Source organism: Equus quagga, chromosome 5 (genome assembly GCF_021613505.1).
Source record: "Equus quagga isolate Etosha38 chromosome 5, UCLA_HA_Equagga_1.0, whole genome shotgun sequence".
In the NCBI taxonomy this organism is placed as follows: Eukaryota; Metazoa; Chordata; class Mammalia; order Perissodactyla; family Equidae; genus Equus; species Equus quagga.
In genome coordinates this window covers 44524548-44546514 of record NC_060271.1, presented here as the reverse complement: position 1 = coordinate 44546514, position 21967 = coordinate 44524548, and the positions used below count along the sequence as shown (strand labels likewise).

Genomic DNA, 21967 nt, shown 5'->3' with positions numbered 1-21967 from the left:
CACTGGGGTCTAAGAGGAGGGACAGGACAGCGGGTGTGGTGGCGATGTCTTCAGGCCTTGCAGACAGGGGTCTTAGTTCGAATCCCAGTGCTGCATGGGATTCATCTGTGTGAAGACAGGTGGCTTAACCTCTCCAAGCCTCAGTTTCCTCACCTGAAGAACAAGACCACCGGGGTGACCTTCCCCTCCTGAGGCTGTTCTGAGGGTTATCTGAGAAAACAGGTCCTGGAGCTCAGCCAGTGCTCAGCAGTGGTAACAGTCCGTGTCACTCGTGCTGGGCTCCCATGACATTCCAGGTGCCATCAGATTTTCATTTCTTTTTAACGATGAGCACCTGAGCTAACATCTGTTGCCAATCTTCTTCTCCCCCTCCTCCCCCTCCTCCTCCTCCCCCCTTCTCCCTTCCTCCTCCTCCCCCCCTCCCCCCCCCCCTCCCCCCTCCTCCCCCTTCTCCCTTCCTCCCCCTCCCCCTCCTCCCCCTCCTCCTCCTCCTCCCCCTTCTCCCTTCCTCCCCCCTCCTCTTCCCCCCTTCTCCCTTCCTCCCCCTCCCCCCTCCTCCCCCCTCCCCCCCCCCCCCCCCCCCCCCTCCCCCCCTCCTCCTCCCTCCTCCCCCTTCGCCCCAAGGCCCCCAGCACCTAGTTGTATATTCTAGTTGTAGGTCCTTCTGGCTCTGCTGTGTGGGACACTGCCTCAGCATGGCCCAACAAGCAGTGCCATGTCCACGCCCAGGATCTAAACCGGCGAAACCCTGGACCGCCGAAGCAGAGCATGCAAACTTAACCACTCGGCCACGGGGCCGGCCCCGAGGTGTCGTTAGATTTGAGGGCTTCACGTGGGCTCACTCCCGTTTAATCCTCCCAATGCCCCATGAGGAAAGTGCTGCTGTCGTCCTGTTTTTCAGATGTGGAAATTGAGGCACAGAGAGGTTACGTAACAGCCCCAAGGACACACAGCTCGTGCCGAGATCGATGCCCAGGCTGTGCAGTTCAGGGCTGCGTCAGGATGTAGGCCGGCTTTTGGGACCCCGGGCTTCCATCTCCTAATCCCTGTTTTCCCCCTCACCTGCACTTTCAGAAAAGCATCCGCTTCACTGTCATTTCCCTCCATGGGAGCCTACAGAGGCCAAGGGTGGCAGATGTTCTTGATAGTTTGGGGTCTCCCAGAAGGGTCACAGGGTGGCCCCGTGCTCCTCAGAGGCAGGCAGCTGGGGGGCAGGGGGTTGGAGGGCAGAGGCCCGGGACTGCGTGCGTCTTCCCAGCACTGCTCAGGTGGACCCGGCCCACCTGCTTCCAGGCCCCGTCCCAGCCGGGCCTTCCCGTGCCCTGCCTTCCAGGCTTCCCCGCATCCCAGTATCCCTGGGAGGGGCTTGTCTAGTGAGTCCGAGATTTCGGCTTCATCAAAGAAATGGAGGAGGATTTTTATTTCCCGTTAAACACGACTGTACAAGCCCCTGGTGTTACTCCGCATTTGTGGTGTTAACGAGCATCTGGCAATCTTCTGAAGCTGCCCCGAGCCAGCACTGAGCTCACCGAGGTGTCAGTACCTTGTCCCCATTTTACAGATGTGAAAGCTGAGGCTCAAGCCAAGGGGGAGAGGGCCTCTCAGCTAAGGGGCAGACAGGGCCTCCCCAGGAGTCTGTCTCGAGACGTCAGCCCTGGCTCACACCCGTCTGGTAGGAGTGGAGGGAGAGTCTGCGGAGGAGTCGAGGCCTTGCGCTCCCAGTCCCAGAGATGGGCTGATGCCGGCCACTCTCCCTCCTGACCTAGCATCTTCTGCCACTGCCATCGCCCCGGGTCCAGACCCTGGAGTGACAATCCTAATAAAACAGTAACAGCACAGCGGGCAGGCACTGGGTACCGCCATGGGCCAGGCCCTGTCATGAGGGCTGCAAACACTGTTGGTTCATTCGACCCTCACAACAGATAGGGAGACTGAGGCACAGAGGGGTGAGCCCTTTGCCCAAGGCCACCTGGCCAGTAAGTGCCAGAACTCAAGTCTCACTACTGGGTTGGGCTTTCCCCTGAATTCCTTCAGCCTTGGGGTCCAACAACCCACCCCCCTTTTCCTGGCCCGCTAGGGGCTAACAAGCTGCGAGGAAAGCTGGGTGGGGGGAAGGGATGGGGGCCAGCTGTTTCCCGGGGATGCCTCGGTGCCTTCTCCTTGCTGCCCAGGCGGCGCCCCAGACCCGCTGACTGGCAGGGACCATCCGTGGCCCTCTTTGCATCCACAGGAGGCCTACTCCGTGGCCCGGCAGTTCAACCTGATCCCGCCCATCTGCGAGCAGGCCGAGTACCACATGTTCCAGCGCGAGAAGGTGGAGGTGCAGCTGCCCGAGCTCTTCCACAAGATAGGTGGGCTCCTCTGCCCTGCCCACCCCGCCCCGCCCCGCCTCGCCCTTCTGCCCCTCCCCGGCCCCCCTCCCTCTCCTCTGCACCCCCCCAAGCCAGGGCCCTGGGCTTGACCTCGCCTGGCTTTCCTCTCCCAGGAGTGGGCGCCATGACCTGGTCCCCTCTGGCCTGCGGCATCGTGTCCGGAAAGTACGATAGCGGCATCCCGCCCTACTCGAGAGCCTCCTTGAAGGTGAAGAGCGGCTGGGCTGGGGTGGGGACGGGCAGGGCACAGGTCTTCCGGAGAGGTGGGGCCTTGGTGCTGGGCAGGCCTTCCCCTGGCCACTGCTTGCGCGGAGACGTGGGGTGGGTAGGGGGACCTGGTTTGGGGCATGGGAACTTAGAGCTCCTGCTGGCCTGACCCCATGTCTGGAAGGGCTGCCCATCCCAGGGACGTGTCCCAGGTGAAGAGACCCCTTCACCCCCATCCCATCCTCTGCCGCCCACCTCGGTTCAACATTCACAACCTGGGCTGGGTCCACAGGTGCCATTTGGGATGCCCCCTTAGCTACCTCTACTCTCTCGGCCCATCTCTGAGACCTCTGGCCTGAGCTCAAGGCTGGGGGCTAGAGAGCTTCTTCAGTTGTCACTCAGAGGTGACCCTCTGGGACAGGTGCCCCCCCATAAACGCCTCTGGAGTGGGGACTCAGGAGGGTCTCCAGACTGCAGGGTTTGGGGGATGAGGAGCAGGCAGAGAAAGGCCTGCCCAGGCCAGGGCACATCCAGCCCTGGAGCCCAGGCCCCGGGTTCGAGGGCAGGATGGCCTGTCCCACCCACACTGCCCAACCCACAGTGAAGTCAGGGAGCCCCTGGGAGGCACTGGAGTCCCCCCAGGGATGGGGACAGGTGAGTCCGCACCCCCCAGAGCTGAGGGGAGTGGTCCTCTGGGCCAAAGGCAGCAGCACACCTCCCCAGGCCACTGGCCTCCTGGGAGGATGACAAGTCAGCACGTCCACCTCCCTGTCCTGGCTCAGGGGCCCAGTCTCAGCTCCCTCACAGTCTGCGGGCTTCAGATGTGACAGGTCCCATCCTTCCAGCTGCCTGGGTGCAGCCCACAGTGGGACATGGTTAGGCCGAGGGTGGAGCGGGGTGCTGCCCTGGCACAAATCATCAGCCATCTGCTGGCAGAGGTGCACGTGACCCTCCTCACCTGTGGGCTGTGTTCTCTGCCCACAACCAGGGCTACCAGTGGCTGAAAGACAAGATCCTGAGTGAGGAGGGCCGGCGCCAACAGGCCAAGCTGAAGGAGTTGCAGGCTATCGCCGAGCGCCTGGGCTGCACCCTCCCCCAGCTGGCCATAGGTAACAAGGCTGGGGTGGGGTTGGGACCCGTGTCCCTGGGAGACGTTGGGAGTCCTGAGTGCCTGGGCCACCCCCTCCATCAGCCAGCCATGGGTAATGGGGCTCCCACATTCATGTGAGAGGATGGGGGCCCCTGAGCACTTGGGCCACCTCTCCACCCAGGACAGTCAGTGCCAGGGCTCCCCCAGCATCCCCTCATCCAGCACTCCTGAGCGCTGGGCTTGCCAGGTCCTCCTAGGCACCCTTGGCCCCATGGCCAAGAGGCTGGGTCCCCCTGGGTCCAGTCAAGGGCAAGGCGAACCAGAAGGGAACCCTGCAGTGGCTGCGTGTCCCTCACCTGTGGTCTTGCTGCCCCAGCCTGGTGCCTGAGGAACGAGGGGGTCAGCTCCGTGCTCCTGGGTGCTTCCAGTGCGGACCAGCTAATGGAGAACATCGGAGCAATACAGGTGAGTAGGGGCCTGGGGGCCGAGCTCACATCTCCGTCAGTCATTTGTGCCGCACGTATTTGTGGAGCACCTGCCATGTGCCAGGCACTGTTCCGGGAGCTGGGGTTGCGTCAGGGAGCCGCCAGAGAGCCCTGCTCTTGGACAGCTCGCTTTCTGGCCAGAACAGACAGTAAACACTAAACTTGAGAAATAAGGAAATTTGAATGTGTGTCGGAGAGTGATAAGCAGTATTGGAAAAACTAGACCAAGTCAGGAGGTGGAGAGAGAGAGGAAGGGGGCCGTGGGCCCCGTTGAAGGGGTCGTCAGGGGTAGCTTGTTGAGAGAGTGACGTGGGAGGAGTGGGCCATGCACACATGTGGGGAGCGAGCGTTCCAGGCTGATGTGAAGGCGCAGGTGAGCACGAGCCCAGAACCACAGTGAGGCCAGAGGGCCCAGGGGCGAGAGGGGCAGGAGGGGGCAGGTCCCGCCCTCGCTCTAAGGACGTTGGTGATCATTGTTTGTGAGATGGAGCCATCTCGAGATTCGAGATTCGGAGCAGAGGAGGAGCGTGGTCTGACCTAGGTTTTAAAAGGATCCCTCTCTCTGGCTGCTGAGTGGAGGGAAGACTCTGGGGAGCAGAAGGGGAAGCAGGGATCTGCTGGGAGGTGACGACAGTCCTGAGTAGCGGGGATGGCCGTGGTTCGGAGATGGGAGAATTGGGTAGATCCTGGATTTTGAAAAGTGGGGCCCATGACTGGCTGAACGAGGGTGAGGAAGGACAGAGTCAAAGACTCTGGTTTTGTCACCTGGGAGGGTGGCGTTGCTGTCGGTTGAGGTAGGGAGGGCTGGGCAGAGCAGTTTGGGGGGTCTGGAAGTCCAGCATTCTGGCCCTGAAATCTGCATTTTATGCCGCTGCCGTCCTTCTAGAAGGTTCCAGAGCACTCTGGAGTTTGAGAGGGAGAGTACAGACCAGGCCAGGCTTCCTCTCCTCCCCAAACCTCTGGAATACAAATGCAGCGTGGCCCCCATCTGCTACAGCTGGAGCCTGATGTGATGATGGCGGGACCGGTCTGGGCCAGCAGATGGCTGGATGAATGTCACCCCACCTTGTCCATGGGCCGGGACGGGCCAGTCTCGGTAGAATTCTGATTAGCTCTCATCTTCGCACACAGGTCCTTCCAAAACTGTCGTCTTCCATTATCCACGAGATCGATAGTATTTTGGGCAATAAACCCTACAGCAAAAAGGACTATAGATCCTAAGAAGCCCCCGGCCGCTGGCCCGGACAGTCTGTTTCCCTCCTAGTCTCTGTCCGCTCGCTTAAGCTGCTCTGAAGCCAAGTCAAGAGTGTGGTTTGCATCAAAATGAAAACAACGCACCAAGATGTCACCAGGAAAAGATCTCTTTGTCGCTGCAAGACACCATCTGCCGCTTCGCAGGACCACTGTCGGACCGGGCCAGGGAGAGAGCACTGATGCGGAAGGACAGTCCATCGGTCCCACCCAAGCCTGCCACCTCTGCTTATCCTCCAAGAAGACAGCACCATGTTCTCCCAGCCACGGCCCTCCTCAGAGGCTCAAGGCCAGGCCAGGCCGAGAGCCGGTTGGGTCCTAGGGGCAGGCAGGGCTGATCTCTCCTTTGTCGAGAACCCCGACCTGGTGTTCAGGGAGCAAAAGAGGACACTGGGTCTGGCTCTTCCTGTGGCCCCCGCTCCCGGGGCCCTGGGTCTCCCTGCTGGGGGTCTCCCCCTTGCCGAGGGCTCCAGGTTCTTTCCAACGGGCCTCACTCCGGATTCTTCCCCTGCCCCCATTTCCACCGCCACCCACCCCAGTGGTCTCTGAGGGGCCTTTCGTGCTGTCCCTTGACCTCCGCCTCCTCCCTTGCGGGCAGGGGCAGGGATCCAGGGGAACTGCTCTGCAGTTGGGGACGCACGAAAAATGTCAGGGTCTGGTTTCTGGCTCATCGCCCTGTCTTCCTCCCTGCGCACAATCAATGAGCCACGTGGCAGGGAGGCCCAAGTGCTTAGGAGGGGCCTGGGGGAGCGGGCTCCAGCCCAGGTCCCTCCAGGGCCCCACCTGCCGTCCCTGCCAGGTGCCCAGTCCATTGCCCCTCTGTCCTTGAGCCAGAATGCTTTGATGTCATGCATGCTTAGCTGGACTCTGGCTGCTGACCACTCTTGGGGTGGGCCGCCTCTGCTCTGCCCCAGGGTGGTGGCCTTGGGATCTGCAGAGAGAACATGCTGAGACCCTTTCACTGAGGGGGGTCCCTGGGGTTTTCCGTGCTACGTGCCCAGGGGCTGGGGGCCCGAACACCCAGCAGCAGCCCACACAATGTAGGAAAAGACCCCGGGAGTCTCTCCCAGGAGAGATGCCCCTCTGAGGCCCAGATCGGGTGGGGGTGACATATTAGTCTCACGGGGCTAAGTGTCTACATGCTCAGAGCTTGGGACCTGGGCAGGCAGGCTGCAGTGCAGCCCCTGCAACCACTTCCCCACACCCTGTGAGAAGTGAGGACGATGGGGTTGGTCCTTCCCTTCCAGGCCCCACCCCAGCCTGGAACAGCTTGGGGACAGGGAGGGAGGGCAGGACAAGCACAACTGTCAGACCCTTTGCAGCCCCTGCCTGGGGCTGGAGGGATTTGGGGTGGAGGGCCTGCAGCCAGAAGCCCCAGCCCCTGTGGTCCTGGGGGGTACCCCAGCCTTTGCTGGCTATGTAGGGGCTGGAGCCAGGCTCTACAGATGTGCCAGGCCACTCTGTAGGGGCCCCCGTGTGCCTCCCGCCCCACCCGGCACACCCCCAACCCTCATGCTCCGCGGGTCCTGCTTCACCCTTCAGAGAAGCTACTCCGAGAGGGCCTCCCCGCCCCTCCCTGCATTCGCATTCTCAAAGGGCTTGCTGTCCAGTCCTGCCTGGGCCCAGGCCTGGGAATTGGCTTTAAGAAAGCCGCAAAGGCAGGGGCGGAGGCGGGAGGGGGAGACTTCCTCTACTCCCAACCTTTATGCTGACCCTAGAGGCTAGAACCTTCCCCCTCCTCATAGACCCGGCCCCTGGAGGTCTTCACCAAGTCTCCTACAAGCTTCACCCCGTGGGTGTGGGGAGGGGGCAACGCCTGTCCCAGCAGAGGTCCCGGGCCTGCAGCCACTCCCCACCATCACACAGGGCAGGGGTGTCCTGCTCTGAGGACAGGGCCCCACACTGGGCATTTCATCCCAGGCCCCCTCAGCCAGTCCCAGTGGCTGGCCGTGCTGAGGGGCCAGATGGCCCACCCCTCACTGGAGAGAGTGGCTGGGCCCCCTCCACAATGCTGCCCCCCGCCCACCCGCTGTTGGAAAAGGGACCGGGGCTTGCAGTGGGGCCCGAGGTGGGGGCTTCTGCCCCCATGAGCCACACCCAAGAAGGCGGAGCCCCTGGTGGCCACACGTTTCCCAAACGGAGAAACAAGGGCCCCCAGTTGAGCTCGGCCAAGGCAGAAATGCCCAGAGCAGGACCCAAGCAGCCTCAGGCCCTGGGGCACCATCCACAGCCTGATTCTGAGGTGTCTTGTTTTTCACACCCACTTTTGGGGAAGACAGGGCTCTGCTTCCTAGGGGAGGGTCCCCCGATTTAGGCGGGGGCTGGAGTGGGGAGGAGGGCTCAGACGGAAGGTTCAGGATGGGCCTAGAAACGGAAGAGCTGGGGGGGGCAGGCACGGAGGGGTGGCCTGGGCCTTGGCACGGGTTTAGGGCCAGCCGGCCTCACCCTACTGGGTTGAGGGAAGCCCACCAGCCACCCGCCAGCCAGCCCCTCGCCTTCCCCTTGAAGCAGAGTGTACCCCGTGGGGTCCCCTCCAGGAGGGCCTGACACAGGAGGCAGACCGGGTCTAGGGGCAGGGGCGGGACCAGTCTTCCTTGTTAGTGACACACGGAGCCCCCACCATTCCTCATCCCAAATCTGTGGTTAATTCTGAGGTCTGGAGGAACGCCAGAGGGACTTGCTCTGTCTCCTGTTCTCTCCCACCCGTGTAAATAATGTGCTTTTTTTCCCCTCCCTTTTTTTTTTAATGACTCTGGTTCCTCAGCTAACTGCTTCCCCACGTAGGCAGAGATGCCATACGCCTCGCACTTCCCAACGACACTCAGCCAAGACACAGCCACCGTATTTATGGAAGGACAAAATAAAACCCAAGCCCATCGGGGTCTGCGGCCTTCTGCTCTCCTCCTTTCCAGGGTACAAGGCACTCTGGGTAGGGCTGGGCCAGGGGCAGCAGGGAGGGAGGAGGGGGCCGGCAGACAGGCTGAGCCTGGGGCCAAGGGTGGGCTGGGAGATGGGCCCCGGGGAGAGGCAGAGGTTGGGAACTGAGACCCTCCCCATCTCTCCCAAGTGAGGCAGGAATGGAGGTGCCCCACCCCAACACACACATTGTCTGGCTGTTGGGAGGCTGCTGTGCCCTCAGGACAGAGGTCAGGGTCCGCGGAGGCTGCAGGCTGTCACTGGGGGCTCGGTGCTTCTCTGATGCAGCGGTCGGTGTTTAGGAGCACGGGTGGGACAGGCAGATACCACCCCTGCACGCCCCTCCTTGGGGTGCCCCTCCTTCCCAGCGAGCCCAGCAGCCTCAAGGGCTGTGTCTTCTCAGGTGGGAGGTGGCTTCAGTGACACCCCATACCCCCCACATCCCTCCCTGGCCCCCCCAGCCCTCACCCCCTTCCTATACCAAATGAGAATCTCAGGAAAACACTGATTCAATCCTTTCCCAAAGGATTTATTAAAACACAGAAAACCAAGACATACACACAGTACAAAGTGAAGGGGCTGTGCGGGCTAAGTCTATGTCGGGCCTCCACATCCTCCCGAGGACAGACAGTCACCACTCAGGGGGGCTCAGCTCCAGCCCTGGGCCGGGACCCTCCAACTGGCCCAAAGCGCCAGCCCGCCCCTCGGCTGGCCTGGGGCTGTACCTGGGGGAGGGGTCCCCTCTCAGCTGGGCCAGATTCCGGCCTGGGCTGCTGGCTCCCCACACTCTGCTCTCTGGCGCAGGGAGCAGAGCAACCCCTCATCTCCAGGCGTGAGCACAGAGGGGCCGGTGGGGGCTCAGGCGCCCATCTCAGTGTCGGGGGTTCAGGACACACACACACACCCAACGGGCCCTTTCTGGGTTATCGTACCTAAAAAAATACTTTGTTTAAAAAAAATCTGAAAACTAAAAAAAATCCAAAAACACAACGCCAATGACTTTGGGCTGATGCACCACAACCTGTAAACTTCTGGAAATATAAAATGGGGCGGGAGCCAGCTTCCTCGACAGAGACTGTGGTGGGCACAGGACAACCGCAGGAGCCGGGGTGGGGGGGCACCCTAGGCCGTGTCCAGGCCAAGACGTCAGCCCCCGCCTCCCAACCCAGCCCCTTCCACCGCCACTGTGCTCCTGCCACACTGTGGAGGTTCTCTGGTCCCCGAGCCCACCCTCTACGCGACCCCCTCAGGTGCTCAAGAGCCCTGGAACAGGACACTTGGGAACAAGGGCTACAGGTGTCGTGGGAGCAAGACTCAGCCAGCCCCCGACCTGGGCTGGGGAACCCCCGGAGGACCCTGGGAAGGGACCCCCGATGGGCAGGAGGGAGGCACCTGCACCAGCTGTGGGCATCAGCAGGGCCTTGATCACAATTTGCAGAAAACAAAGGAGCTTCTGCAGGTGGCTTGCAGGGTGGGTCTCCTCACATGGGGTCTCAGGATGTGTTTCCGTGGCATGCACGTGTAAGGGGGGCCCTCCAGACACGGTCGGTCCAACCAACTCCCCTCGTCACCCGGGCGCCCAGCAGGCGATGCTTTGTGAGACCGTGGCCCAAAGGTGGATCAACAGAAAGCTACTCAGCACTGGTTTAAATAATAAGGTGGCTGGAAACAAAAGTGCTGGCTGGCACTTGAGGATCCCGCTTGCACACAGTGACCCTCATTCTGCCAGCAGCAAAAACCAAACCCAGCCTGAAGATGCCAAAGACAGTGGATGCCCCACTCCCTCCACCACCACTTTTGGTAGGAGAAAACTGATAAATCAGGAAGAAAACATTCTTAAGATTCTTTTTCCTCTCCAAAACCAGTCAGCCAGAAACCCACTCCCCAGCTGTCCGCAGCCCCGCTCCCGGGCCTCCAGGGTGCTGATTGTGGAGAGCTGAGCCCTTCCTGGGCCAGGCAGTGCCAAGGGCCAGGTCACCCGTGGGTGCCCAGCTCCGGCCTGGAAGAGGAGAAAGGGGAGACTGGCGAGGCCTGGGAAGGAGGCAGAGGTGGAAGGGTAGAGGGTGTCCTCCTAGGGAGGAGGGCTGGCAGGGACCCCCAGCCCTCAGAGCAGAGCGGTGGAGATGCAGACTCCCGCCCTGCCACCATGTGCCTCCTGGCCTGACACTCAAGACCTGTGCACTGTGGCCAGGAAAGGCCACCACTGTTCCCAAGGAGGCCAGCCCGAGGGCTGACAGCCTGTCTGGGAGGGGAGCATGACAGGGCCCGGGGTGGTGGGGAGGCTCCTGGCAGTCACCTCACTCATGGCCTGAGCCAGGAGCCTCTGCAGGGAGGCACTGACCGGAGAACACAACACGCACGTGCACGTGGGACTGGACGAAGCACAATGGACAGCAGTGACTCTGCCCTTCCCAGAAGGGGGGGTCAGCCACTGCTGCACGTGTGTCCTGGAAACCTGCGTGCCACTTCCAGGATGCTCCCCACTCCGCCCGCCCGCAATGCTGAGGTGGGGTCGGCCTTGGAGATTCCGATCAAGACGAGAGCGTGGGGACACCAAGATGAAAGGGGCCTTGGGGTCCAGCCCTCCAGGGTTCAGAGAGCCATTTACAGATGAGGACATCTGGTCTGTGAGGGCTGGTTAATCGCCAAATGTCCCCAAGACATGCCCCCAAATCCTGGCCCCAGCCCCAGCCAGGGAGCTGTGCTGAGCCCCTCCTGGTGCCCCTACCCCCAACCCTGGCCCAGCCTGTCTCTTGCTCAGACAAGATTCTGTACCCAGAGCACCTCCCCAGGAAGCCCCCTGCTCACGACTTGCAAATCCCTTCCAGGCTGAGCTAGGACCAGAGGGAGCATCAGACACAGAGGCCTAGGCCTGGCCCACTCCCCTGACCCGTCCCAGCGACAGCCATCACAGAGACCACCGGCCGAGGCGTGAAGGGCCGGGATTTTGACGGGGGTTCCTGGCAGGAAACAAGGCAGGAAGCTCCAGTGGGGAGGGCTGGAGAGGCCATCGAGTCCAGTCCCCTGCCTTCAAGCGGAGCTTTCCCCAAGCCATCCGAGAACACAGCGAGAACAACTCGTGTGGCAAGTGCCCGGATCTAGGCTTCTCCAGGGACAGGAGGACAGGGTGACTCCAGGCCCCAAGGGGTGGCCTGGTTTCTCCACATCTGTGGCCATGAGGCCGCACAGGGAATATGTACCTGGAGGTGGGTGTGATGGGCCTCCCAGGGCACAGGGCAGGCCAGGGGTTCCTGGGCCACCCTCCATGCCCCTGCGACCTCCCTACTGGGATGCCAACATCACCCCGACAGAGGGCAAGCCCCTCTCCGCAGTTGCCCAAGACAAAGACTCTGGCAGGCCCTACGCCCACACCCGCAGGCCCTACCCCCCGCTGCCAGGCGCAGGGCAGGAGCCACAGGCCCTCCAGTGCTGATGACAGAGTCCAGCGCCTGGGAGACATGCTGGGCCAGGGGGACACAGCTGCTAACAGAGCCCCCTCACCCATGGAGATAGCACATACCTGGTGGTGTCCAGCCCTGGCAGGAAGAGGGGGCAATAAACGCCCTGCCCTGACCCAGGCACTAGCCAGGTCTCTACCCTCAAGACAGGCAGCAGCTCCCCAGTCCTGACCCCTGGCACTGGGGGGACCCCAAGCGGGCAAGGGGCCGGAGCAGGGGCAGTGCAGACAGGACGGAGTGGGTGGGGGCACCGAGGGCTCCCAGGGCAGACGCTGCGTCCTCCCCCGCAGGGCCAAGTCCATGGGCTGCAGGGCTTCCAGGAGCTTCCCTTCGGTCCAGAGCCCGTCGACAGAGGGATGTAAGTGCTGCAGGTCAGATTCCTCCACACGTCACTCAATTTTATCAAGACAAACGAGTTCAAGTCTTCAATAGGAAAGTGCAAAAGATGTACAAATAAATGGAATCTCTTCTACGAAGTCGTTCTGGCAACAGTGACCGAGGGGCACATCCCGGTGTGGCGTGGGCATGACGCCGTGTGGAACACTCGAGTTATGATGAGGTGGCACTTCTGGGCTCTGGCCCAGCAGAGCAGGGCCTCGCCCCCCGTGTGACAGCATTACTCAGTTTCCCTTTCTGTCCCAAGGTGGCACGGCTCCTAGAAAGGTGGCAACTTTTCTCTCCTGTGGGAGTCAGGCAGCTGGCCCGGCAGGCGTGGCTGCAAGGGGCAGATCACGGGTCATGCAGCTGGGCAGTCAGGTCTCCACTCAGGGAGAAGCACCTGTCACCTGTCACAGCCACCGTGATCAGTGGGGGCTCCCAAGCCAAGACTGCGCAGCCTGAGGTGGGCCAGGCTGTGGCCACACCCAGGGGACTGGCTTGGTGGAGGCTGACAGCCCAGATGGAAGAGGCCAGGCTGAGCTGCCGGCTTCTCAGAAACAAGCTCCCTCTCCTAGCCAGTGACACTCCCCACCTCGACCCTGAGCCACCTTCCTGGTCCTGGACAGGGGCAGGGGTGGGCTGAGAGGACAGGTGATGTCCTGGGGTACCCATCATCAACAGGCAGTGGAGGTAGAACAGTGGAGACAGGGTTGCAGACTGGGGCCCACGATCCCTGACTCACTGCCATGGACATGCGTGCACACCGCCACATGTGTGCACACAGACACACGCATTACACACAGGAGCATGCCCTTCGTGTTCCGCCTTCCTAGCCTCCCAGGGAAGTGTCTGGAAGCCTGGACAGACACACCAGGCCCAAGAGGGTCCCCAGGGCAGAGGCACCTGGGGCAGAGGGTCTCCAGGCAAGTGGGCAGCTCCTTCGCAGTGAAGGCCCCAAGGCTCAGGGGTGTGAATCCAGCGCATGGACCAGGGCTGATCTGGGCCAGGCTTGACTCACCAAGCTGAAGGACAGTGGACCATCCAGGGGCGGCCTTACCTCAGCTGGAAATGAGCGCTGCAGCAGAAGGAAGTCGCGGGGACGGCTAGATGTCTGTCCCAGAGAGAGAGAGAGAGAGAGAAAGCCTCGGCTTGCCTGGGGCCGTGGTGGGCAGGTGGGGCCGCGGGCCCCCTGTGCATGCTGCCCGAAGCAGACGGGCACCTACCGGTCACATAGGGCCCCAGGGGCATCTGGTTGTAGTTGACAATCCCTCCCGGTCCAGGGCCCCGGAAGTTGGGCCCAAAGTTGTTGTTGTACATCTGGGAGGAGCCGAAAGCGCCCTGGAGGCAAGGACTCAGGTTTAAAGGTCACAGTCGTGCACCCCCAAGCCAAAGGCGCCCAGGATGTGCGTGAGGGGGACGTGGGCCCGGGGCATGCGGCCGAACCTGACCTGCTGGATGGTGGGGTCACCAGCTCGGTTGGTCAGGCGGCTCAGGATGCTGCGCTCCGACATCTGGAGGCGGGCAGCCACCGGGGGGATGCGGGACAGCATGGAGGGCAGGCGAGTCACATCAGCCTTCATGTCGCTCAGCAGCTCCTCCAGCTGGTTCAGGACTGCGGGCAGGAGGTGGGAGACGAGAGGAGTGCAAGGCAGGCAGCCCAGGCTGCTGCTTATTTGCAAGGGGGTGTTACTGCACTCCCAGGACAGCAGACACCAGGGGGTGCTCCTCACCCGGCCCCCCAGACCCGCACAGCCAAGAGATGCCAACTGGGAGAAGAACGGGGTTTTCCAAAGAGCTTCTCCCTGGGGCCCGAGGGCTGCAGAGACGAGAGCCGGAAACTGACCCAACCCTGGGCTTCCCCCCAGGCCCCGAGTCAGCCTCCCGGCTCCCAGGAAGGCCTGCAGCCCTGGCCCACCGCGGGGGACAGGGTGGGAGGCTCACAGGCAGAGCCGCCTCAGGAAACATCTCCCAGACAGAGCAGGGGCCGGCGAGGCCAGGGACTCTAGCGTGAGCTTGGCCTTGGCTCACCCCATCCCCCCAGCCAGCTTGGGAGCTTCCTGAAGATTTGGAGCACAAGGGTCAAAGGTCTGAATCCAGGAGATCTTGGGCAATTACTTCACCTCCCTGAGCTTCAATGTCCCCATCTTTAAAATGGGATAATAAACCTCACCACTTACAGATATTGCAAGAATTAAAGATACAACATATTTAAAGGATATTGTCAGGGCTTAAGGGACTGGGAAACAGACTGTGCCATCCTGGCCAGGAGGTACGCCCTCTGGGCTGACGTTCTGTCCCCAGCCCCGGCCCCGTTCAGAGCCCTCATCTATGGCCAAGGATCCACTGGGCAGGAGGAGGGCGCTGAGCCGGCTGCCAGGAGGGACTCGCTCACCCTTGTGCAGGACGGCGTTGGCAGGCTTGTTCCCGGCAAGGGACTCCTTAGACAGGTGCTGGTGGCTCTCAGCAAGGCACTCCACCTCGGCCAGGCGGGCGTTGAGGGCCATGGCTGGGTGGTTGGGGTCCTGGGTCATGTTGAGGTACGCAGCCCTCCGGAGTTGCTCCTCGATGACCAGCGCCTGCTCCAGCAGCTGGCGGGCAGGAGGACTGAGTGTTGGCCTGGCCCCCTCCTCCATCAGCACCCACCCACCCGGGCCAGGGCTCTGGCAGAAAGGAGGGAGGGAGGACACATTCCTATGCAGCGTTCCATCCTCTTCTGATCTCCGCTACCCCTTGGAGCCCTCACCAAGTTGGGTTCTCTGCGCCCATCACCCAAGGCAGAGACACTTGCCCAATGGGCCTGGCACAGAGGAAGGATCCAGCACCCTGTTACTTGATTGACTAAAGCACTCCCTTTCGTGGACAGCCAGGTGTAAGTCCAGATGTAAGAGGAGGGGATGGCTGCTGGCTAACTCCTTCGCCCCAGGCCCTCGTGTAACCTGCCCCTCTTGCAGCCCCCTCCCCACAGCCTCAGGCCCTGCCAAGGACCGACCTTGAACCTGCGGGCCAGGAACTTGTTCTTCATCTCCAGGTAGTTGCCCTTGTGGATCTCAGACTTGAAGGGCTCGTTGAGGATCATGTATCTGGGGTCGTTCTGGATGTCCTGCCAGCGGGCGTAGCCGTGCCTGGGTGCGGCACCGTTAAGGGCAAACCTGGCCAGGGGGCAGGAGGCGGAGGGACCAGCCCAGGGTTCGGAGTCCTGCCTGTGTGCTCTTGGGCAAGTCATTAACTTTGAGGGCAAGATGAGCATGTTGATGACGATGATGTGACAATCAGCAGACACTGACAGGTGCCCTCGGGGACCCAGACACGGCACTGAGGCTTCACCATGTTAACTCCTTCATCCCAACAACCCAGGCAGGGGAAATGTTCAAGACCTAACCCCTGTACCTGTGACTGTGACCTTATTTGGAAATAGGGTCTTTGCAGATATAATCGAGTTAAGAAGGGGTCATACTGGGTTAGGATGGGCACTAATCCAAAGACTAACATCCTCATAAGAAGAGGGAATCTGGAAACAGACACAGAGACACCCAGGGAAGACGGTGATGTGATGACAGGGACAATGACTGCAGGGATGTGGCGGCTGCAAGCCAAGAATGCCAAGCATGACGGCCACCGCCGAAGCTGGCAGAGGCATGGAAGGGTCCTCCCCCAGGGTCTCCAGAGGGAACAAGGAGACTCAGTAAAGTTCTCTCGCCCAAGGCCCCGCCTGAGTGAGGGGCAGAGCCAGGCTGTGAACCCAGGCAGGCTGGCGCCGAACACCTTAACCTCCACAACAGGGATCAGCAAACCACAGCCCACGGGCCAAATCCGGCCCACAGCCTGCTTTGTAAATAAAGTTTTATTGGAACACGGCCACGCTCACTGGTTTACGTATTGCCCGTGGCTATTTTTTGCTCCAGTGGCAGAGCAGAGCAGTCACTCTGCAAAGCCTGAAACATTTGCTCTCTGGTCCCTTCCAGGAAAGGCTTGCCGAGCCCTGTTCTACAACACTCCACCCCCTGGTCTAAGAACCAGCCCCACTCAAGACTGTCATGAAGGCCAGCTCTGCAGGGGGCCCTCCCCAGGGGGCTGTGTGCCTCTCTCCTTGCCTCTGGGAGGTCTGTGCTCGAATGTCCCCTTCTCTGACCATCCCACTGGAAAATGCAACCCCCACGCCAAACCTCCCCTCACCCTCGCCTCCCTAACTCAAGGTATTCACCGTCTACCCCCAGGAGGATGCCACCTCCAGGTGGACGGGAATTGGGGGCTGTTTTGTTCCTGGCTGCATCCTCCATTCCTGACACATGGTAGGTGATCAGTAAAGATGGACTGACTGAATGAAAGCGCTTCGTAAATGATGAAGCGCCCTTCAGGCATCATTCCTGGGAGGAGGTGCACTCAGGATCATGTAGGAGTTAGGAGCATTTGTTGGTTTGTTGTAGAGTCAGATAGATGGGCTGTGATTTATTAGCTGTGTGTCCCTGGGCAAGTCACTGGGCCTCTCTGAGCATCAGTTTCCTCCTCTGTATAATGGAGATCATATGAGTGCCCCTAGTGGAAGGCTGCTCTGAGGATGAAGAGAGGACTGAGCCTAAAGGGCCAAGCTGCTGCTGTGGTCATCATCATCGTCATCGTCACGTCATCATCATCACCAGGAAAAGGTCTCTGGTGCCTGGTCAGGGTCGCTGGCTCCTGACTCCTCACGCCACATGCCCACGTCCCTCCCTGAGGTCCACACAGGAACAGGCCTGGGTCCTGCCCGGCCTGGCGCAGACAAGGATACGTCACGATGCCCGCGAGCAGCCAGTAGTCATGGCGCCGGTGCCAGATGTCATAGATTTTCCCCGAGGACACAGCGGCACGTTCCTCATTCTGCCACAGTGTGTGCAGCTCTGAGAAGCCAGCCAAGGGGAACAGAATGAGAGGTGCCCCCCGGTCCCTCACACAGAGGTGGGCCCAGAAAAGCCTCTCCCTCAGTGTTCCAGCGTTCTAGGAAAGGTTATGCTATGGACTTTTATCAACCACTCACACTTCAGTATAAAAGAACCATCTGCCCAGACTCCTGGGATCCACAGTCAGGCAGGCTATGACACAAAAAGCCCTGGCTCCCTGCCCACTGCCCCACCCCAATACCTGTGAAGCCCCCATCTGCAATGTTGAACATGAACTTGAACTTCCCATTCTTGTCCTCCTTCTTCCCCTCCTCATCTTCCTCTTTGTCACCATTTTGCTGTGTTTCAATGGGCTCCTTCTCTTCCGCTTTGGAGTCATCTGTGGGAGGACAGACCCACATTCATCCATCCATCCAAAAGCCACTGTCCAGGGGCCTCTCTCTGCCAAGGGCTGGGCACCCAAAGGCAAGCAGGAAAACGCATTTCCCCACCCTCAAGGGGCTCCCAGCCCGGAGGGATTTGAGATGGATGAGCCGGCAGCTCCCTCTCTCCGTCCTGAGCAGGGAGGCTGGCTCCAGGCCCGAGTACCCCTCCCCCACCAAGCCAGGACCACCCAGAACAGCAGGAGAGCACTGTGAAAAGTGCAGCTTATGTTCAAGGACGCAGCACTGCCTTAGGGGTCTGCTCTGAGGATGACTGTTCCAGAACATTCCAGCAACAGAGGTACACAAAGGTTCTATCTGAGCCCCAAATTCTCCAGGCCGAGCTCCCAGACCAGCTCTCCTTCCTTCTACTGGTGGCTGGGGCCACAGGAGGGGTCAGGAGGTGGGGTGGGGAGGCATAAGGCTGCGAGGGACTGGCGAGTCCCGGCTCCCACCCACTAGCTCCAATCAGGGCCGGGGACCCAGAGGACTGTGGCTAGGAGGCCACAGGAGGCCCAACAGAGTCCAGACAGTGCCCGCAAGACACCAGGGGACACAGGACAGAGCACACACAAGAGCCCCAAACCTGGCCTGAAATCGCTGCCATCCCCTCTGCTGTGAATCAAGCTTAGTTCCAGCTTGTCCAGAATTTTCTCCTTCTCAGGAAGTACTTCTTCTGCAAGACAAAGGGTGTCCAGGAGTGGGGAGGAGTCCAGGAAGGGCAGAGGGGACTCTGGGCTGGTGGCTTTCCAACTCTGTTTCTGCCACGCACAGAACTCTATCCACCATTTTAGTCAGGAGTACAACAAGTGCCACCAAGGACAGCTCCTCTGGGGAGGCAGTTCGGGGGCATAGACCTCCTGGAACCCACCCATAGGCTTACCCATCCCCTCTCATCCCCATCCCAGCAGCAGCCCTCCCCCCCAACTCTCAAGGCACAGTCTCAGCACTGGGCCCTGGGCTTCTGGAAACAGAGGGGGACATTCCCACTACCCAGGTGACATGGGATTCCCATGGACCAAACAATCCCTGATGAAAATGCACCCAACCAAAACTTAGAAAACAATTATCCATCCACCAGAGAGACAGAAAAAAGAAGGAAGAGAAACCATAGGAAAAGGCGAGTCCAAAAAAAACAAAAATTAGAAAAAGCCAGATAAAACTTCTAGAAATGAAATACACAATCATTAACACTTTAAACATTTCCATTGCAGATTTCTAAGATGTCGCCAAGACTTCCCGGCCCTGGAGTACAAGCCTTGCATAGTCCTCGGGACTGTGGATGTGATGGATTCGACTCCTGTGAGTCATGAGATGAGACACAGGTGATTGTAAACGAGGGAGATTATCTGGGTGGGCCTGACCTCATCACACCTCGGACTGGTCACAGAAAAGGATGGCAGAGATTCGAGGCATGAGGGGGATCCAGGGCACCATTGCTAGCTTGAAGATGGAGTGGGCCCTGTGGGAAGGAACACACATGGCTTCTAGGTGCTGAGAACAGACCCCGGCTGACAACCAGCAAGGAACTGGAACCTTCAGCCCGCCAACCCCAAGAAGCTGAAGTCAGCCATCAAGAACGGGCTTGGAAGCAGATGTTTCCCTCAAGCCTCAAAACGAGAACTTGGCCCAGCCAAACCTTGAATTCGGTCTTGCGAGACCCTCTGCAGAGAACCCAGCCCCGCTAGGCCAGACTCTGACCACAGAACTGAGAGCTAATAAACGGGTGTTGTTTATGTGGCTAAATTTCTAATAATTTGTTTTGCAGACATAGGAAATAATACAAATGGGTAGGTTAAAAACAGCTGTATAAAGAAAGCAGAGCCTGAAGGGAGACCTGAGGATGACTCAAACAGCCTTACAGAGAGATGGGAAACAAGCTGGAAGGAAATGATGTGAAAGACGCGTCAACCCCCATCTTTTGCGAACCTCGTACTGGGCTTTCTTTTCCTCATCGCATTTGGAGCCTGTTGTTGAACAAGACGTATGTCTGTTTATTGCTGATCGCCTGTCTCCCCCACTAGAATACAAATGCCAGGGAAGGCTTTGCTGTTTCGGTTCACTGCTCATGTCCCCAGTGCCTAGGACGGCACCCAACACACAGCAGGCCTTCAATACATATTTGTTGGATGAATGAATGAATCGATAAATAATAGGAATACCAGGAGAAAATAAATATAATGGGGGCAAAGACAATTTTCAAAGAGGGAATCACTGAGAATTTGCCCATAGTTGATGTAAGACATAATATTCAGCTTTAAGAAGAACAGTCAGTCACAAGCAAGATAAATAAAAACTTCATTGTAGTGAAACCGCACATGACTAAAGACAAACAATATCTTAAAAGTGGTCTTTCAATGTTAGAAAAGACAGAAAAGGCAGATTTCCTACAAAGAAGCAACAATTACCCTGAGAGTAGTCTTTCTCAGCAGCAAATGGAAGCCAGACGATAAAAGGAATAACATCTTCAAAGTGCTGAGGGAAAATCCCCATCCCACCTTGAATTTTGCTATTATTCAAGAGTAAAGAAAAAGTAACATAATGAGAGAATTTGCCAAAAGCACCACTCTAGGGTGCACTTCAGGAAGAAGGACATTGAACGAAGCAACGACCCACAGATAAACAAATATGAGACTGCCAAGAATGTGGGAAGTCCTAAATAAGGACCAAGATTGAGAAATAAGCATAATAACTAATCCAGAGAATTAAAACAAGCTGAAACTAAAACACTGGGCAACAGCACCCAGAAGATGGAAAGGGAGTGGGTTAGAGCTAAAATTGTCTGCAGCCCTTACAGCGTTCAGGAGGGACACATGCCACAAATTTAAGAGTACGAAACAGAGTTGACTATAAACTCTCCAAAGGAGTTGAAGAGAAAAAAGGAAATATAAAGAAAATTTGATCAATCCTAGAGATGCAGGAAAGGAGAAAAAAGAAAAAACAAAGCAAGGGCAATCTAAAGCACAAAATAAGAGAGTAGAAATTCATCCAAACACCTAGCTACTACAATAAATGTAAAGAGATTAAACTTGTCAGCTAAAAGATAGAGATTCCATGATTAGATTTAAAACAAATTCCTACTATACACTGTTTACAAGAGATATACCTAAAACGTAATTACATAGATTAAAAGTAAAGGAATGAAAGAAAGTACTCACAAATCACATATCTGATAAGGAATATGTATCCATAAAGGAATCATACAACTCAAGAATAAAAATACAAATAACCCAATTAAAAAATGGGTAAAGGATCTGAATAGACATTTATTCAACAAAGATATACAAATGGCCAATAAGCACATGAAAAGATACTCAACATGTTCATGCAGAAGAGAAATACAAATCAAAACCACTTAAGATACCACTTCTCACCTACTAGGATGACTACAATCAAAGGACAGACAATAACAAGTGTTGGCAAGGATATGGTGAAATTGGAACCCTCATACCTTCCTGGTGGGGATGGAAAATGGTACAGCCACTGCAGAAAACCACCTGACAGTTCCTCAAAGTATTAACCATAGAATCACCATACGGTCCAACGATTCCACTCCTGGGTACACACCCAAGAGAGCTGAAACCTATGTCCACACAAAAACTTGAACACAAATGTTCACAGCAGCTCTATTCACAAAAGCTCGAGATTAGAAACAGCCCAACTGTCCATCAACTGAGGAACGGATAAGCAAATTCTATCCACACAACAGAACATTATTCAGCCATAAAAAGGAATGAAGTTCTGATCCATGCTACAACACGGACGAGCCTTGGAAACATTAAGCTAAGGGAAAGCAGGCAGTCACAAAAAGGCATATACTTAATGATTCTGTTTACATGAAATGTCCAGAACAGGTAAATCCATAGAAACAGAAAGTGGACTAGCAATTGTTGAGGGTTAAGGGGAGAGGAATGGAGAGTACTGCTAATAGGTTTCTTTGGGAATGATGACATGTTGTAAAATTACTTGTGCTGACGGCTGCACAGCTCCATGAATATACTAAGAATCACTGAATTGTACACGTGAAGTGGAAGAAGTGTACGGCATGTGAATTACATCACAAAGTTGTTCTACATATATACACTTCTCTTAAGGTTTAAGGGATAGAAAAAGATATACTGAATATATACTAAACAAAAGTAAGATTGATCCAAATCAGCCCACAGAAACTTTAAAGCTAAGAGTATCAGGAGGGATAAGAGGGTTATTACACAGTAATTAGAGGCACACTTCATCAGAAAAATATAAAAAACTCAAACCAGTATGCCCCTAACAACCAGTCTCAAACAATATGAAGCAAAATCTGTCCTTAGAAGGAGAAAGAGACAAATCCACAATCACAGTGAGAGATTTAAACATAAGTCTCTCAGACCTGACTGATCAAAGCAAACCAAAAATGAGTGAGGATATAAGATTTTAAGAACATGATTAACAAGAATATCGAATAATCTAACGCATATATTTAGAATCTTATGCCCAGCAATTAGAGAATAGATATCCTCTTCAAGCATTCA

General features: G+C 57.6%; 2 protein-coding genes across 4 annotated transcripts in view; one reads left to right on the top strand and one right to left on the bottom strand.

Annotated features, from left to right (window-relative positions):
• Positions 1-8281, top strand: part of KCNAB2 (potassium voltage-gated channel subfamily A regulatory beta subunit 2) — an 88829-nt gene extending 80548 nt beyond the window's left edge. For all 3 annotated transcript variants that reach the window (XM_046663471.1, XM_046663472.1, XM_046663470.1), the window contains 5 exons: positions 2231-2351; positions 2486-2580; positions 3568-3688; positions 4046-4134; positions 5286-8281. In XM_046663471.1, coding sequence (XP_046519427.1) covers positions 2231-2351; positions 2486-2580; positions 3568-3688; positions 4046-4134; positions 5286-5375 — 516 coding nt within the window. In that variant the 3' untranslated portion in view covers positions 5376-8281. The remainder of the gene's footprint in view (positions 1-2230; positions 2352-2485; positions 2581-3567; positions 3689-4045; positions 4135-5285) is intronic.
• A 4979-nt stretch (positions 8282-13260) lies between these two features.
• The window catches only part of CHD5 (chromodomain helicase DNA binding protein 5), a 61412-nt gene continuing 52705 nt past the window's right edge, over positions 13261-21967 (bottom strand). Inside the window, exons 34-41 of the mRNA XM_046661787.1 lie at positions 18040-18129; positions 17273-17410; positions 16923-17031; positions 15147-15279; positions 14550-14745; positions 13606-13769; positions 13381-13495; positions 13261-13268 (exon numbers count right to left, since the gene is read on the bottom strand). Of these exons, the coding sequence (XP_046517743.1) occupies positions 13261-13268; positions 13381-13495; positions 13606-13769; positions 14550-14745; positions 15147-15279; positions 16923-17031; positions 17273-17410; positions 18040-18129 (953 nt within the window). The remainder of the gene's footprint in view (positions 13269-13380; positions 13496-13605; positions 13770-14549; positions 14746-15146; positions 15280-16922; positions 17032-17272; positions 17411-18039; positions 18130-21967) is intronic.